The sequence below is a fragment of the Maniola hyperantus genome, chromosome 24 (assembly GCF_902806685.2).
Source record: "Maniola hyperantus chromosome 24, iAphHyp1.2, whole genome shotgun sequence".
Taxonomy (NCBI): domain Eukaryota; kingdom Metazoa; phylum Arthropoda; class Insecta; order Lepidoptera; family Nymphalidae; genus Maniola; species Maniola hyperantus.
Window position 1 is genome coordinate 5225356 of NC_048559.1, and position 17897 is coordinate 5243252.

General features: G+C 35.8%; 3 protein-coding genes across 3 annotated transcripts; all 3 read left to right on the forward strand.

The window, feature by feature from the left end:
* The first annotated feature begins 4497 nt into the window (after positions 1 to 4497).
* On the forward strand, positions 4498 to 17422 carry LOC117993740 (zinc finger protein 93-like). The gene is made up of 3 exons (XM_034981558.2): positions 4498 to 5660; positions 6548 to 6664; positions 15685 to 17422. The coding sequence occupies exons 1-3, from the start codon at positions 4581 to 4583 to the stop codon at positions 16732 to 16734; spliced, it is 2247 nt and encodes a 748-aa protein (XP_034837449.2). The 5' UTR covers positions 4498 to 4580; the 3' UTR covers positions 16735 to 17422.
* LOC117993412 (zinc finger protein 260-like) lies at positions 7391 to 9963 on the forward strand. Its single transcript, XM_034981205.2, has one exon. The coding sequence runs from the start codon at positions 7551 to 7553 to the stop codon at positions 8562 to 8564; it is 1014 nt and encodes a 337-aa protein (XP_034837096.1). The 5' UTR covers positions 7391 to 7550; the 3' UTR covers positions 8565 to 9963.
* LOC117993741 (zinc finger protein 660-like) lies at positions 10490 to 12727 on the forward strand. The gene is made up of 2 exons (XM_034981559.2): positions 10490 to 11683; positions 12495 to 12727. The coding sequence occupies exon 1, from the start codon at positions 10623 to 10625 to the stop codon at positions 11658 to 11660; it is 1038 nt and encodes a 345-aa protein (XP_034837450.1). The 5' UTR covers positions 10490 to 10622; the 3' UTR covers positions 11661 to 11683; positions 12495 to 12727.
* Positions 17423 to 17897: the final 475 nt, after the last annotated feature.

Here is a 17897-nt window from a genome sequence, read left to right on the forward strand (position 1 = left end):
AACATTAACCTAATGGTAAATAATGACGTGTTAAAAATAGAAGAGGCCACCGTGTGTGTTTACTAATTTATTTTCATAGTATCATATCTGTCTTATGGAATTTTGCTGTGGGGTAAAAGCGGCAGGTATTGAGAAAATTTTTGCATTGCTAATTTGTAAGGGCAATACGTGTAATATTTAATAACTTACATTTAATTTTTTTGGACAAAGAGTACACCATATTGGAATTACCATGTAAACCCAATGTGCAATAAATAAATGATTGATTGGAAAGAAAAAAACATTTTATTGATTGATATACCTACTAATTATGTTTGGTAGGCTTTTGCGCGGTCAGGTTTATTTTGTATTATATAATAATATAAGTCATTAATAAGCACATTTTCACTATCGAAATTTTAAATGAAAATTTCGTTATATAAAAAAATACAAAAGATTAAAAATGATATAAAATAAGTAAAAAAGTATGTGCATATTTTTTAAATAAATATTTTTCTTATTTTTACGTTGCATTATTAGTTTTTGGGATAATTACCTATTAAGTGAGGTGAATGTATGCAAGAATACGCTACGCTGACCAAACACTGGTTTTAAGTAATTAAATACGAGTAATAAATTCTTACTTCTACTTTTGTTTCTGAAAAACTATCGATATATTTTAAAATATCGATACGGTAGCATCGCAAATCAATTTGACTGTCTTACACTCGTAATGTCTTTGTAATTCGAGCCTGTTATGGAAGAACATCGTAACCGACAGATTACACGTATTTCGTTTTTTGAACGTAACGTGTAGGTAAAATAATTTAAACCCTAATGCAGAGACTTTTAGGCTGATATTTGCATAAATGGCAAAATTACAACTGAAAATCAATTATATCGTAAACGACAAAAGTAAAACTTTTACAAATTTGAAACGAAACATTTATCGTATCTGACTTATCGTAAGTAACGTTTGTCGCTTACGATAAAATATTATAGTTTTGAATAGGCTACTTGACAATTTTTTTAAGTTGGTCTTAAATGGTTAATATTTGTCCTATTATATCAAAAAAATTAACACTATATTTTTTTTGCGCCCTAAAAACCGTAAAACTTTAATTTAAAAAAATATTTTTCTTAGACAGGTGAAAACACTGTCGGCCATGTTTGGCCGATAGATTATCTGTGCTCTGACGTCATGCATTTGTAAACAACAATATAACCCTGTGGTTATACTGTTGTTTACAAATGCATGACGTCAGAGCACAGATAATCTATCGGCCAAACATGGCCGACAGTGTTTTCACCTGTCTAAGAAAAATATTTTTTTAAATTAAAGTTTTACGGTTTTTAGGGCGCAAAAAAATATAGTGTTAATTTTTTTGATATAATAGGACAAATATTAACCATTTAAGACCAACTTAAAAAAATTGTCAAGTAGCCTATTGTACCCAAAATCTGCTTGTGTTTTGTGATAATATTATTTGTATATTGTTTATACAAATTCTAAATGATTTCTATTTATTTAAATGAAGTAATATTGAGGTAATTAGCATTTAAATTAAATTAATAATATTTAAAGAATATTAAAAACACTAATTATTTATGAAAAGAAAATTAAAATAATAAAATTAGAACTGTTTTTGTGTAACAACAAAACGTGCACCGTACTGTTCAAGTTTGAATTTGACTTCGATATTGTGATGATAAATCGACAGTGTGTGGATATTCTATTATTTATAAATTAAAAAGTACCGTGATTGTTTGAAATGTGGAACCCTGAGTAGGTATCTTATTCTTGTTCTACTAATACTTTGGGGTTGGGTTTTGGGGCAGGTTCTTGAATACCCTGTATCACTTTGACCGTCTCCGATCCATTGTGTTCGTCTCTACTTACATTTCCTTGTCAAATCCTGTGGCCGCCAGATACAGCAGCACTTTTTTGACTGGAATTGAAGTAGCATTCTCAGGTTTCGCTAGGCGAATGCTACGTTTATGCATTAGAGCAGGGCAGTAGCGGACTATGTGCAATGGAGTACAGACTCGTGGCACAGTCTGCAGATGTCCGAGCCCTGGAGCTTAACGTTGCAGGTTAAGTGTATCATAACAGCAGTAGGTTAGAAGGGTAAGCTGAACTAGGCTCTTACGAATATCGCAGACAGGCTCGAGGCCAATCTGTCGTTCTTTGTGCCTGATTTAGCCAGAATGTCTGCATTTTCGTTGCCAACTATTCCAGCATGCCCTAGTACCCAGCGTAGGACCAACCTGTTGTATTGGGCCAGGGTGTATAATGTGTCTCTGCAGTTTTCAACCAGCCTTGAGTTAACAACCTCAGAAGACAGAGCTGGTAGAGCTGCCTGGCTGTCCGAATGTATATATCGTTTTATTGACGTTGCTGTTTTGCAGTATGGGTTATACAATTATTATAGCGTATACCTTCGCTTGGAAAATGGATGCGTAAGCATCCAGGTTACGATACAGTTTGACCCTGGGCTTTTCTCCATAAATTCCATAGCCTACGTCCTTACCTGACTTTGAGCCATCGGACTGCCCGATGACCAAGTGATTTTGATGCTTATACATTCCTCTCTATCTGGGATTTCCACACGATAGGACCTCTGGAAGTTATATTTTGGGATCATCATGTCTGACAGCATTCCTAAAATAGGGATCTTGGGCACTGAGTTCTGCAAGTCCCTCAGTGCAGTTGCAAGTATTAAGTGAAACTAATATTTTTGATTTAAAGAAATCGTCAAGGTCATGCTAATTTATAAATGGTGTCGGGAAGTGTTACCCATGTTTGAAGATTTATGTAAGTATGTTTAATTAGAAAGCCGTCCGCGTGAATATAGATTTTTAAAAATGCCGTGGGAATTCTTTGATTTTCTGAAACCCTACCTTATGTCACTCTCCAGATCTTTAACTACCTATATCCATGCAAAAAATCACGTTGATCTGTTGTTTCATTGCGGCGTAATTAAACGAAAAACCAGCCAATTAACAAACAAACACACTTTCGCATTTACAATATCCAATCAAGCTAAGATCAGTTTGCTTCCAATGCTTCAGCGTTCACCTAAAAAAATTGTCCTTAATTATGGATTTTATACTCTTACTGAAATACAATGTGTGGATCTGAGCTTTTTAATAAGATCATGGCAAAGTCGACGGCGCCTTCAGTTACTTATGGCAGCATATTCAGCAAAAATACGAATTGCCAGACCTAGGTAGGTATATGGATTTGAAAAAAATGTGTGACAAAGGTATAATTCCTGCACAATATCACAGGAATGTTTGGTGGCGTGCTCTTGGAAAGGCGGCCTTTGTCCATCAGTGGACGCAAACAGGCTGATGGATTGGATTGGATACACAGGAATATCTTATCTTACCGTATGGTGGCAATACCAAAGACGTACTACCGGAGGAAAGCAATGACGAATGATCGAGTATGAAAGTTAATTAAAATTGTTTATAAAGAATAAAAATAGATTTATGTGTGTGTTTTCGTTTTATTATGAGTAGAGAGAGGACTTATAGTAGAGAAAACTTTGCCAAATGCTACAGTTTTTCTCTTAAATAGCCTAAGTAGTATAGAAAAATAATAGCGTAAGTAACGATTTTTGAAAAATATATAGATATTATGAACTGTTATTTTATCGTAAGCGACAAAAATGCTCATAACTCTTAACTTTTAACTCTTTTTGTAATAATTCGATTAATTACAAGCAGAGAATTACGTACACTGCAATATATACAAAAATCAGGGACATATAAGTAATACATAAAAAGTAATCAAAAAAAAAACCTCTCCTGTAAAATTTCATTATTGTCGGTTACGATGTTCTTCCATAACAGGCTCGGTATGTTGATGTATATAACTTATTAGTGTGCGTAAAATGTAGTAGTGTTGAAGATTTAGATATGTGTGTGTTAATAATGACACAAAATTTTGTTGAGTGAGTGTGTCAAGTTGTCTATGTAGTGTTTCCTCGTCCCGCACCAAAAGTGACAGAAATTTTTATTCGTAATATTAGGCGCGTTACAAGTCCATAGGTTAGATCGTCCAAGTCATTCATCCAAGTTTTCTATACACCTAGCTTGCTCTAACAAGGTATTATTATTTTAACGCCAAGTCTCCTTGATTCTTAGTCTGAGTCGCACTGTAATTCAAATTGAAACCCAGAGCCGTAAAATCAGTTAAAAAAAACTGAAGATTGAAACGTAGTGCAGTAAGATATAAGAGTATATATAATGTACGTAGTGATTACATACCTTGTTTATATACTCTTTGTTATTGTCAATAATTAAAAAAAAACCTTGATAGCATTATTTTAAATTAATGGCTGATGGGGCCGATTCTCTTGTACACAATCTCTAAACTAAACTAAATTAACAGGTCTAAATCTAGTGCTATCCTTTTCCGCAAGCAACATTATGAAAGGGATAGCAATAGATTTAGACGTGCCATTTTAGTTTAGTTTAGAGATTGTGTACAAAGGAATTAGCCCCAATGCTTAATAAACAAGATTATTTTTAAATTGTTTTTTTAAAATACAAAGTCTGATTTTAATTTATTAAAAAATAATTGCTTGGTGAAAATGGTGGCCTCGTTTTACATTATGAAGTTGAATGAGGCCAGAGTTAATATGGAAGAGTACTACAGCGATTTACACAACACTCCACTACCTATATTTAGTAAGCATTTAAAGCGTAAAACCAGATGTAGGGTTTGCCTGCAGGATGGCGACATGCCCATGACCACCGTCACAAACCACAATGACATGAAGGAGGCCCTAAATATATTTGCTGACATCGAGTTTCACGACAGTGATGAACAACAAACATATATTTTGTGTTATGTTTGCTACAAATTTCTGAAGAATGCTATTTTATTTAGGAAAGTTGCGCAAAGAACGAATGAGACTTTAAAGCAATCATCCTTACCAAAAACGATTAAACAATCACCCATACAACAAACATTAAAACATTCGCCGGATCATTTTCAAGATTATGAATATTCTGGAACACCTGATGAGGATAAACCGGATAACTCGACTGAAGTCGACTGTGAGGACGATTTTGAAGAAGAGTCTACCAAAGTTCCATGTCCCATATGTCAAAAACTTCTCAGTAAGTCTTATTATAAGAAACACACGGATCTACACAATCCAGATGTTCCTGCCCAACATGTATGCGATATTTGTGGGAAGGCATTCAAATTAAAGGAAGTTTATAATAGGCATAAGGAACGACATGAAACCAGATATATTTTTAAATGTGAACTGTGCCCTTATGCCGGCAGGTACAGAGAGAGACTGTGGATGCATATGCGTGTACATACTGGTGAATTGAAATACTTGTGCACAGAATGCCCGGCCAGATACACTACTGGAGGCAGTTTGAGTGATCATATCAAGTTGAAGCACACCGAGCCACAATATAAATGTGATTCTTGTGACAAAGCATATCATAATAATTTAAATCTGCAGAGGCATATTGATACAGCACATTTGGGAATTAAGAACCACGAGTGCAATGTATGTGGCAAAACATTTGGCTACAGAAAAAAAATGCTGGATCATCAAAGAAAAATTCATAAGATGGTAGGCTTGAGACCTAATGTCAAGAGATTGGATAAGAAATCTACCAAAAATGTGAAAGTGAATGAATGTGATCAGTAATTAATATTAATAATTATACTTTTATTAGTATTATATACTATAACAGATACTTTTTAACTGTTAAAGCTTGGTAGTTTGAATATAATAGATCATAATCAAGGGCTCACAGTATTAAATCCTGGGATGTCACCTCTTGACTTCCTAAAGAAACTGATGTGTTAAGAAGGGAAAACTTGTGATGACATGTACAATATCTAAGACAAATTCGAGGTTGCGTTTTTTCTACGTATGCTTGAGTAACATCCGTGGTCAAATGGTAGATTATATATTTCTATTATCATTAATCATATATATTCTGTTATGTCTTATATAAATAAATAGACACACGACTGTGGATTTTGGGTTTTTTAAAAATCCTGCAGATACCCGCGGGTTTCCTAGAACCTGAGGAACCACCTGATATTGATATTTCAGGCTTAAGATATAAAAAAAAACCTATTCACTTGCGAATGTACCTTCATGTTTTGATTTCTAGCTTCTTTTATTATGCTCGCCCGGCTTCATACATGTAGTATGCGACAGCTCGAGATGGAAATAGGAGTGTGAGCGCACGCACACCCTGTTCATTCTAAAAAAGAAGTTATTTTTATGCATAATAGTTTTGATTTATCGTGCAAAATGTTGAAAAAATATTACTGTACTATGGAACCCTCAGTGCGCGACTCCGACTCGCACGTGGCCGTTATTTGATTTTATTTTAAGCTTTTTAGTGCAAGTAATGACTACTTACACTAAAAAGCTTAAATTGGTACCTAAAAATCCTAAAATATCAATTCACCAGCAAAACTTTCCGGATCCACATGGCTCATTTAGGAGTTCAGTACCTTGCAGAATTCACTAACAAAGTCTATGCTCTGCATATATGTACATTATTATTTCACCAGGAACAGTTCCTGAATCTCTATGGTTTAGGAGTGCTGTACCCTGCATCAAAGTTGAGGAGTTCGGACTTGGAGTTTAATCAGGGCCGGCTTAAACATATTCAGCGCCGGGGTGCGAAAGTTAGTCTGCGCCCCACCCCCCCATTAAAATAAAAATCGGGGTATGAGGCGGGGGGACGCCCCGCACGTCACCGGCGCTATCCCGTACCGGGCTAGAGCGGGGGCTACGCGGGTGTGAGCCGCGCGCGGCGTCCCCACCCCGATTGCTATCTCGACCTGTCGCGCACAACACCTACAAGCGCGAGTGAAACGAGCGCGAAATTATTTACTTATTATATAGAAAAATGTCTCGGAAAATAAGTAAAATCTAGGTACTCAAAACCTTAGAAAGCCCGAGCAAAGCGAGCGCGATTTTTTTTCAAATACCGCTTAACGCTTAAGGGAGGTCCTGGCATAATATATAGGTATTTGTTTCCTTTTCGGGTCCTTTTCTAGGTAGGTAGGTAAAATTATGGGCGATTGGCTTGCGCCCCCTAGAACTCTGCGCCCGGGTACATCGCACCCCTTGAACCCCCGGGTAAAGATCGATAGATCTATTTTCATCTGGGTATGAATTTTTGAAACGTGCCTAGCCGCCCCCCCCCCCCCCCCCCCCCAAAGTAAGTTCAGGAAAGTAGTAAGGTAAGGTAGTGTTCTGGTGGTGTTCCGCACGTAGTGATTATATATTCTTTGGTATTCTGTGAACGTAGTAGTACATACAATTTCTTTGGTACCACTACTTGGTTCAGTGTAGGAATAGTGATTATATTCTCTTTGTAGGAAACAATCAACTATATTACTAGTCTGTGATCAAATAAACAAAAAAAAATACAGTGTTATTAGTAAAATCGTAAAATCAAAATAAATTCACGAAATTAGACGTGCTTTAAGTCTGGTGCTCCGATTTTTGACTTGACTTGCTGTGATACATTTAAATAAGGACAATAAAATAATTAAACAGTTCAATATGGTGACATCATTTTATATTATGAAGATGAACGAGAAAACAATCAGCATGGAAGAGTACTACAATGGTTTACTCAGTATGCCACTACCTGTTTTTAGTAAGCATTTAAAGCGTAAAACTAAATGTAGAGCTTGTCTGCAGGAAGGCGATGTACCGATTACCAATGTCTCGAACTATAATGAAATGAGAGAAGCCTTACATATTTTTGGTGACATCCAAATTGATGATGATGACGATAATCCAACATATTTGTGCAATGTTTGCTACAAGTTTCTAAAGAGTGCTATTTTATTCAGGAAAATTGCGTATCGAACGAATGTAACATTAAGGCAAAGCTTACTGAAACAATCGCCAGATCATCACAGCGATTATGACTACAACGTAGAGTTTGAAGATAATGCAAATCCGGTTTATTTAACTTTCGAATGTAAAAAAGAGCCAGAAGCAGGTGGTGGAAAAGTTGAATGTCCGATATGTAAACAAGTTCTCAGTAAATCATATTATAAGAAACATTTAGAACACCACAATCAAGATTCCGCTAAACCATACGAGTGTGATACTTGTGGGAAATCATTCAAGGCAAAGTCTTTATACCAAAGACACAGGGAGCGTCATGAGACTAGATATCTTTTTAAATGTCAGTTATGTCCTTACATAGGGCGCTACAAAGAGAGACTGTCCATGCATATGCGTGTACATACTGGAGACTTGAAACACTTATGCACACAATGCCCCGCTAGGTACATAAATAGAAGCAGCTTGAATGATCACATGAAGTTTAGGCATACAGAGCCACAACATAAATGTGATTTGTGCAACAAAGCTTATTATGATAATTTAAATCTTCGAAGGCATATTGATGTAGCACATTTGGGCATCAAGAACCATGAATGCAATCTATGCGGGAAAAAATTTGGTTACAGAACAAAAATGTTGGCGCATCAAAGAAATATTCATGAAACATTTGTGAGGCCTCACGTCAGAAAAGTTAAGAGAAATCAACAATCTCAATAATGCTATCATTAATACCCCTAAAATACTCTTTAAAAATTAAACACTCAGGCTGAGATCTATAGAGTGTACTTTGACTTTGCTCAGTGTTAAGTTTAATTTAAAATGAGATAAATTTATGTCAGCCATATAACACTGTCTCATTTTAGCAGTGTCTTAAGTCTGAGTCAAGTCAAAATTCGCTCTATAGATCTCAATTCTCAGACTAAGGGTGAGGTCTATAGAACACACTCTGACTTAGGGTAGACTTAAGACAGAGTTAAAAAGAGACAAAGCTATAGCTTTAACTCAAGCTCGTTTTTACTCAATCTTTAGTCTAACCGAAGTCAAAGTGCGCTCTATAGATCTTAGTGGTTAGAACACAATGGATCCTAACCACTGACTCACATAATGAAATACCAGCGGGGCGATTGTCTAAAACCTGCATCAATCATTATTACAATCTCAATTGTTCTGATTGGCTGACTTTGTTCGATTCTTGTTGCAACAATGCATTGTGGCCAATAGTGAGCGAGCATTAACCAATCGGAGATGATTGCGATCGTGACATTGTAGCTGTCAAACAACCGCGGTAGAGCCACTGGCTTTTAGTTTTATAAACTTTCATAGTTTATGGAAAAACTGTATTTGGAAACATTTATCTGCAAATTCTAGGATAAAATCTAGAATTTTGTGTTGGTCATCATTATCAAACTCATCGCTAGCCCACTATTTGCTGAGCACAAAGAAGATGGGTGTAGGCCATAGTCCACCACACTTGCCAAATGGGGATTGGCAGTTGTCACAGGCCTTTCAAAACATGTAGAGCAGATATGCATGTTAGCTCATAATGTTTTTCTTTACTGATGTTCATGAATTAAATAGTCAATGAAGTTTAGTTATAAGTCCGGCAAATTGCTATTGCGTTGGAACCATGTCTCATTAACATCGAAATGACGTCATTTCGACGTCAGCCGAAATAAAAATATACCATCAGCTCTACTTCAGTCTAGTGCTGGCCACCAGGCGCATTAGCAATTTGCAATATATTATGTAGGTAATAGGTATAAATCTTTTTGGTGGTTTTGTGAAGTTTAGCCAACTTCCCCATCCCTGCACAAACAGCTGATTTTAGGGTTCCATAGAGACTGCAATGTTAAATAAGCTAGAAAAATATACTGTAAAGATTGCCAGTGTTGTGCAAATGATTTGTAACATGTTCATTAAACTGCCAAAAAAGATTTGTGGGCCCTTATACATCCTTGATGAAAATCTATCTTATTTTATGCTATGCTGTACAATTTCTAGAATAGGTACTCATCTGTGTTTATATGGGAAATACTGTCTTAATTTCATTAAATCAATAGGTAAGTAATTAAGTAGGTACATAAGAAAATATTATAAAGATTTTATATTTTTTTAAGTTTTATTTTACACTTATGTCTAGACTTCAAGGCCAAAAATGAAATCCAGCTTTAAACCAAAAATTATGTTTCATAATTTGCGTTCGCTACAACTTTTACACAGCAATGCAACATAATATATGCTTCTACACACCTTCAATACTAAATTTAAAACAGAAAACTAAATAAAAACTCGTAATATTCGCAATAAATTATTATCACAGAGGTTTGTTGGGCACAAACTACAACGTGCCCAACAAAAAAAAAGCTAAACTATGACAAAGACAAAAAACTGTGTTCACATCTCTATCACACTTCAGAGCTTTTCTATACACCTAGCTTGCTCTAACAAGGTATTATTATTTTAATGCCAAATCTACCTTGATTCTTAATCTGAGGTTTGAGTATATAATCCATATATAATCACTATGATTATACTCCGACTCCCGTATATATAGACTAGTATATAGTGATCTTTGGTATATATTAAATGTACTCTGTGGACTGTGGTAACACTCTTTGGCAGTATTATAATTTTCTTTGATTTCTTAAAATTTTCGAACAAAATAATATTATTTAGAAAACTACAATCTGCATTGATTTTCAAGGCATTGTATTTTGTAAACAGGCACAGATTTTTTAATACCATTGGAAAACAGTGATAATATCATTGTACAATATGAAGGTGAACAAGATAAGAGTTAATATGGAAGAGTACTATAGTGGTATAAACAATATGCCACCACCTGTGTTTAGTAAGCATTTAAAGCGTAAAACTAAATGTAGGGCTTGCATGCAGGAGGGTGATATACTGATAACCAATATCACCAAACCCAATGAGATGACCGAAGCCCTTAATATTTTTGGTAACATCGAAACTGATGATGATGTCGAAAATCCTACCTATTTGTGCTATATTTGCTACAAGTTTCTAAAGAGTGCTATTTTATTCAGGAAAGTTGCACAGCGCACGAACGAAACGTTAAAGCAACCCTTAGTGAAACAATCACCCGATCATATCAATGATTATGAGGATAGTTTGGGAACATTTGAAGATGATCAATCAAATCAGATTTATTCGACTAAAGATTTCAAATGCAAAAAACAGCCTAAAGATTTTGTATGTAAAGAAGAGCCAGTAATGAAGGGCAACAAAGTTGAATGCCCCATATGTAAAAAACTTCTTGGAAAGTCGTACTACTATAATATTCATTTGCAACTACACAATCCAAATCTCCCTGACCAATATGTGTGTGATATTTGTGGAAAGTCATTCAAGTTGAAGAAAGTTTACAGTGGACACATGGAACGGCACGAAACCCGATACATTTTTAAATGTGACTTATGTCCTTATGCAGGCCGCTACAAAGAGAGACTGTCCATGCACATGCGGGTGCATACCGGAGAGCTGAAATACTTGTGCACCCAGTGCCCCGCTAGATATGTTACCCGAGGCAGGTTAAATGACCATGTCAAATTGAAACATACAAAGCCACAATATAAATGTAATTATTGTGTTAAAGCATATCATAGCAATTTAAATCTTCAAAGGCATATTGATGCAGCACATTTAGGAATAAAGAACCAGGAGTGTCATCTATGCAACAAAACATTTAGCTACAGAAAGAAATTGTTGGAGCATCTGAAAATAATTCATAAAACAAGCTTGAGACCTAACGTCAGAAGATTGGATAGAAAATCTGTAAAGCAACAATAGTGAAATAATGTTATCACTTATTAGTAAGTAATTATACTTACACTAGCTTATGCTCGCGACTTCGGCTGCGTGCACTACACACATTTCAAACCCTTATTTCACCCCCTTAGGGGTTGAATTTTCAAAAATCCTTTGTTAGCGGATGCCTAAGTCAGAATAGCTATCTGCATCCCAAATTTTAGCCCGATCCGTCTAGTAGTTTGAGCTGTGTGTTGATAGATTAGTCAGTCAGTCAGTCAGTCACCTTTTCCTTTTATATATTTAGATTTTAACAATAAGCTGTTGGCCTAGAGGCTAGAGTATAATAGATCCTAACTAAGAACTTCCAGTATCAAATACTACCTCTTAAGTTTTCTATTGATATTTATCATAGTTTACTAGATGATGCCCACAACTTTGTCAGTGTGATTTTAGGTTTTTATTTAAACTCTTTAATTTTCATGGATAATAGAACCGGCCAAGTGTGAGTCAGAGTCGCGCACTGAGGGTTCCATACTACAATCATATTTTTTCGACTAGTAACCTATCATTCTAGGTTTTTAACTACAGTAGAAACTCGATTATCCAGCCCTCAGTTATACGGATTCGCGATTATCCAGACTGCCAACCGAAAATTGTTCGGCCAAGTGTGAGTCAGAGTTCCACCGCACCGAGGGTTCCATACTCGGGTATTTTTTCTGCCATTTTGTACGATAAATCAAAAACTATGATGCAACCCAACTTTCTTCATACATTCGATTATCCGGATCCCTAACAACAACAATTAGTCCGGTTAATCGAGTTTCCACTATATATGAATGCATAAAACCTCATTAATCCATTGTTCCATTGCAGTGATTGAAGGATAAACCAACAAACCTTTTAAATAATATAAGGAATTAGTGGAGTGGGAAACATGTATTTAGAAAACCCACAATCTCTAGTAGAAATCAGTTGTAGTTAGCAATAAAAAAACCTAGAGGTTTTGTAAAGAAATTGATGTGTTAAAAGTAAAACATGATATTCTTTAGATTAAGGATAACTGTGGTGATTTTGGGACTTATTCAAATAAAGCTTATTTTACAAAATTGTTATATTATTTTCGCCAAATACTTTGAGCATTTGATACATCAATCCATTCATTTTGACTTAGCTTAGGTACAGAGAGAGACATGCATCATCATGCATGCATGCATCAACAAGCTAATTTTATTTATTCAGGCAATTGTGTTTTATTCATACATATTATAAAGTTTAAAATGCTTTGAAACTGCAAGTCGCTGCGCTGCCCTTGTTTTCTAGTGTTGTCTCAACTCTTCCTAAGTTAAGTTTAAGAGTAAAGTAGGTAGCTTAGAATCTCTAAGCAATTTATCCTCATTTATGCATTTATCTCTCCTATTCCCTCATCAAACCCTGATCACAGTTTATCCAATTCGTTGAGACCAGTCCAATGAGCCCAAACACGATACCTTTGCTGTAAATTGGTGAAGAGTTAGGTGTCTTGCAGATACAAAGTGACGTTGCAGCATAATAAGGCCAACAGACTCGCATCCAAGGCAAAACACAAAAAAAAAAAATGGTTTGAACTTTGTACTTTTTAGTCTGTGGTTAATGGTGGTAAAAAAAAATATGCAAGTTCTTTGATTTTGTTTCATTAATTTTATCAGACTAAAACCTGAAACCTTACTGAAACATATTCAAATCTATTTGAACTTCACTAAACACTTCAATAACATATTTTGTGATCATTACTAGAAGATGAATAAGAAAAGAGTTAATATTGAAGAATACTACAGTGGTTTACACAATATGCCACTACCTGTGTTTAGCAAGCATTTAAAGCGTAAAATTAAATGCAAGGCTTGCATGCAATGATATTAGAAGAAAATAGGTAGATACGTTATACGCGGACCGCAAGTGGCACGTTAAAACTAAGCTAATTAGCAAACCTGAGCTCAGTCGTCCGCTGTCGTCGCGCTATCGATGACGTCGTTGATAGTAATGTGTATTTTGTTTTCGTCTCCCAAAACAACCGAAAATGCCGTCGTGTGTGATGAGATTCTGCACAAACTACACAAGCAAGGTTTCCAAAAGTCAAGGAATCACATTTCATTCGTAAGTAAAACTATTTCTTTTATATAATTCGTATTTTTCACTTATTTAACAATAACAAACTCGTGCACGTTCGTGTAAAATGCAACTCATTGCAATTTGTACCTTATGTCACATGCCATAAGTACGTATCAAGTTATCGTTGTACGTATTTTAAAGTTTCCGATCAAAGAATATAAAATAAACAGATAGGTCTCTTCTGAGTATTGACAATTCAAATAGTGTGCATATTTCCTGTTTTAGGGAAGGATAAATTAACTATGGTCTAACATCTTTTTACGGTCCACTGCTGGGTCTCTTCATACAATGAGGGAATTTTGGCTATGAGTATGTAGATTGTGTAATAGTAAATATTTTCAAAAATAAAAAATATTTTCATTTCACATTTTATTCCTTTACCTACCTTCCCGCGGCTTCGTCCGCGTAAAATTTAGTAATTTTATTTCGACTTCTTTTCCATGTATGGGAGCCCCCTTTATTTAATTTAATTTAATTTTTATTATTTTTATTATAGCGGCAATAGAAATACATTCTGTGAAAATTTCAACTGTCTACCTATTACGGCTTACGAGATACAGCCCGCTGACAGATGGACGTACAGACAGCGGAGGCTTAGTAATAGGGTCCCGTTGGCACCCCTTGGGCACGGAACCCTAAAAACGAGCGGAACCGCGGGAAAAAGCTAGTTCGTAATATATTAAATACCACAGTATAAGGTTTTTATTTTACTATACAACTACAGTGTAGGCATAAATCGGCATTAGCCGAATAGACTTTACTGTTTTTTTTTTCTTTGGAGTTTCTAGTTTACCGTCTCGTCCCGTCTCTTTTACGCTCGCATTATTAGGCATATATCCGTCCTTCTTCCACTCTTCTGTGCAGGACGAGGTAGTGCAAAATATAACCGTCTCTTTTTCGTGCGCAACTGAAGCTGAGGTTATTAGTTCACCGTCCTTTACTCTCTGTTGTGTGAGGTTAAAATACTATCTATGCGTTTATGTGTGTTGAGTCTTTCGGCGCTGACGCAGCGTGCCATTACTAAACATCGAATTTGATATAAGTAACCTATCTACCTATTTTTCTTCTAATATCATTGCTTGCATGCAGGAAGGCGATATGCTTATTACCAGCGTCACGAACCCTAATGAAATGACAGAGGCGCTACATATATTTGGTAACATCGAAATTGACGACAATGATGAAAATCCTACATACTTGTGCTATGCAAACAGTAATATAAACATAAGTACCTAATTAAGTAGGTACATAAGAAAATATTATAAAGATTTTAAATTTTTTAAAGTTTTATTTTACACTTATGTCTAGACTTCAAGGCCAAAAATGAAATCCAGCTTTTAACCAGAAATTATGTTTCATAATTTGCGTTCGCTACAACTTTTACCTTGACTTTTACACAGCAATGCAACATAAATGCTTCTACACACCTTCAATACTAAATTTAAAACAGAAAACTAAATAAAAACTCGTAATATTCGCAATAAATTATTATCACAGAGGTTTGTTGGGCACAAACTACAACGTGCCCAACAAAAAAAAGCTAAACTATGACAAAGACAAAAAACTGTGTTCACATCTTTATCACACTTCAGAGCTTTTCTATACACCTAGCTTGCTCTAACAAGGTATTATTATTTTAATGCCAAATCTACGTTGATTCTTAATCTGAGGTTTGAGTATATAATCCATATAATATAATCACTATGATTATACTCCCGTATATATAGACTAGTATATAGTGATCTGTGGTATATATTAAATGTACTCTGTGGACTGTGGTAACACTCTTTGGCAGTATTATAATTTTCTTTGATTTCTTAAAATTATCGAACAAAATAATATTATTTAGAAAACTACCATCTGCATTGATTTTCAAGGCATTGTATTTTGTAAACAGGCACAGATTTATTAATACCATTGGAAAACAGTGATAATATCATTGTACAATATGAAGGTGAACAAGATAAGAGTCAATATGGAAGAGTACTACAGTGGTATAAACAATATGCCACCACCTGTGTTTAGTAAGCATTTAAAGCGTAAAACTAAATGTAGGGCTTGCATGCAGGAGGGTGATATACTGATAACCAATATCACCAAACCCAATGAGATGACCGAAGCCCTTAATATTTTTGGTAACATCGAAACTGATGATGATGTCGAAAATCCTACCTATTTGTGCTATATTTGCTACAAGTTTCTAAAGAGTGCTATTTTATTCAGAAAAGTTGTCCACCGAACCAACGAAACATTAAGGCAACGCTTCATGAAACAATCACCCGATCATCTCGACAATTATGACTATTTAGGAACATTTGAAGATGACAAATCGAATCAGGTTTATTCACCTAAAAATTTTGAATGCAAAGAAGAGCCAGTAACAAAGGGCAACAAAGTTGAATGCCCCATATGTAAAAAACTTCTTGGAAAGTCATACTACTACAAGATTCATTTGCAACTACACAATCCAAATCTCCCTGACCAATATGTGTGTGATATTTGTGGAAAGGCATTCAAGTTGAAGAAAGTTTACAGTGGACACATGGAACGGCATGAAACCCGATATATTTTTAAATGTCAGTTATGTCCTTACGTAGGCCGCTACAAAGAGAGACTGTCCATGCATATGCGCGTACACACTGGAGAGTTGAAATACTTGTGCACACAATGCCCTGCTAGGTATATTTCTAGAGGCAGGTTGAATGACCATGTTAAGTTAAAGCATACAGATCCAGAATTTAAGTGTGATTCTTGTGACAAAGCATATCACAACAGTTTGAATCTCCAGCGTCATATAGAAGCAGCACATTTAAAAATTAAAAAGCATCAATGTGAAGCGTGCGGCGCTGCTTTTGGTTACAGATATGATATGTTGAAGCATCAAAGACTTGTGCACAAGAGGGCCAGCTTGAGACCTCGTTTCAGCAGATCAGCTTACAAACGTATTAGCAACAATATCGAGTGAATTTAATTCACTTTCATCAATCTTGATGATTCAGCCTCATTACACCTTGGTTTGGTCAAGACTGTAGTTCACCACATTCTTGCTTGGGTTTATTCTTTCTCATCTTCAGCAAACTTTGATAAAGCCGTTTTTGCCATCATGTGACTACTTTTCTGTTGGCAAATAGCCTGTTACACTTATACAAGGGGCTGCCTACAGTAGATTTGATTTGGCCAGCATCACATGGCATACCCGCTAGGCCAAAGAAAGTGTGGGTGACCAAAACAAATGTGACACGACAGAGTGGTGGGGCAGATGTTATACACCTCATGAGCATTCACCACTTCTAGTACATTAGTGCACGGGCAGGTTCGACAGTTTGCACGTGCGTGGAAAGAAGGGTCTGGCACAGCGGACGGTTGAAGTGCACCAGACACCCAGGTGGTGAGGGTGAAATTCTTTATTGGCGCGCGGTGCGGTTGTAGAAAAATGAGGGTAATGTATAATAATTGACTTGGAGACGAGTAGTGTCACAGACACTAGATACAAGTGGTATGACTGCAAGAGATCCATGTTCAGCAGTAGACATGCATCAGTAGGGACAAAGATCCTCCTATCTTAAAAGACCTAAGTTTTAATGTATTTCACCATCTGTATTAAAGTTTGGTAGAATATTTATAGAACTTATGATTATAATATTCAAAAACTATCAACTACTTTTTCTTTGACCTTGCTTGCATTTGGCCACCTCGTTGGAGCCCACTTTCCTGTATGTTCCCACCCATTGAAGATACGATATCACAAGGAACAACAAAATTAATCACTACCTATATTATAAATGCGAAAGTATGTTTGATTGTTTGTCCTTCAATCACGTCGCAACGAAGCAATGGATCAACGTGATTTTTTGCATGGGTATAGGTAAAGACCTAGAGAGTGACATAAGCTACTTTTTATCCCAGAAAATCGATAAGTTCCCACAGGATTTTTAAAACCTAAATCCAGGCGGATGAAGTCGCGGGCATCAGCAAAACAGATAAAGCTGTATGGTACAACGTGCAGTATGATATGATGTATCGCACCATGACGCCAGAGCATTACATTTTCAGGTGCTGTATACTCCACAAGGCACAATTGCCAAGTGTAGTTTATACATGTTTCAGCCCCCCTCACCGATTTTCAAA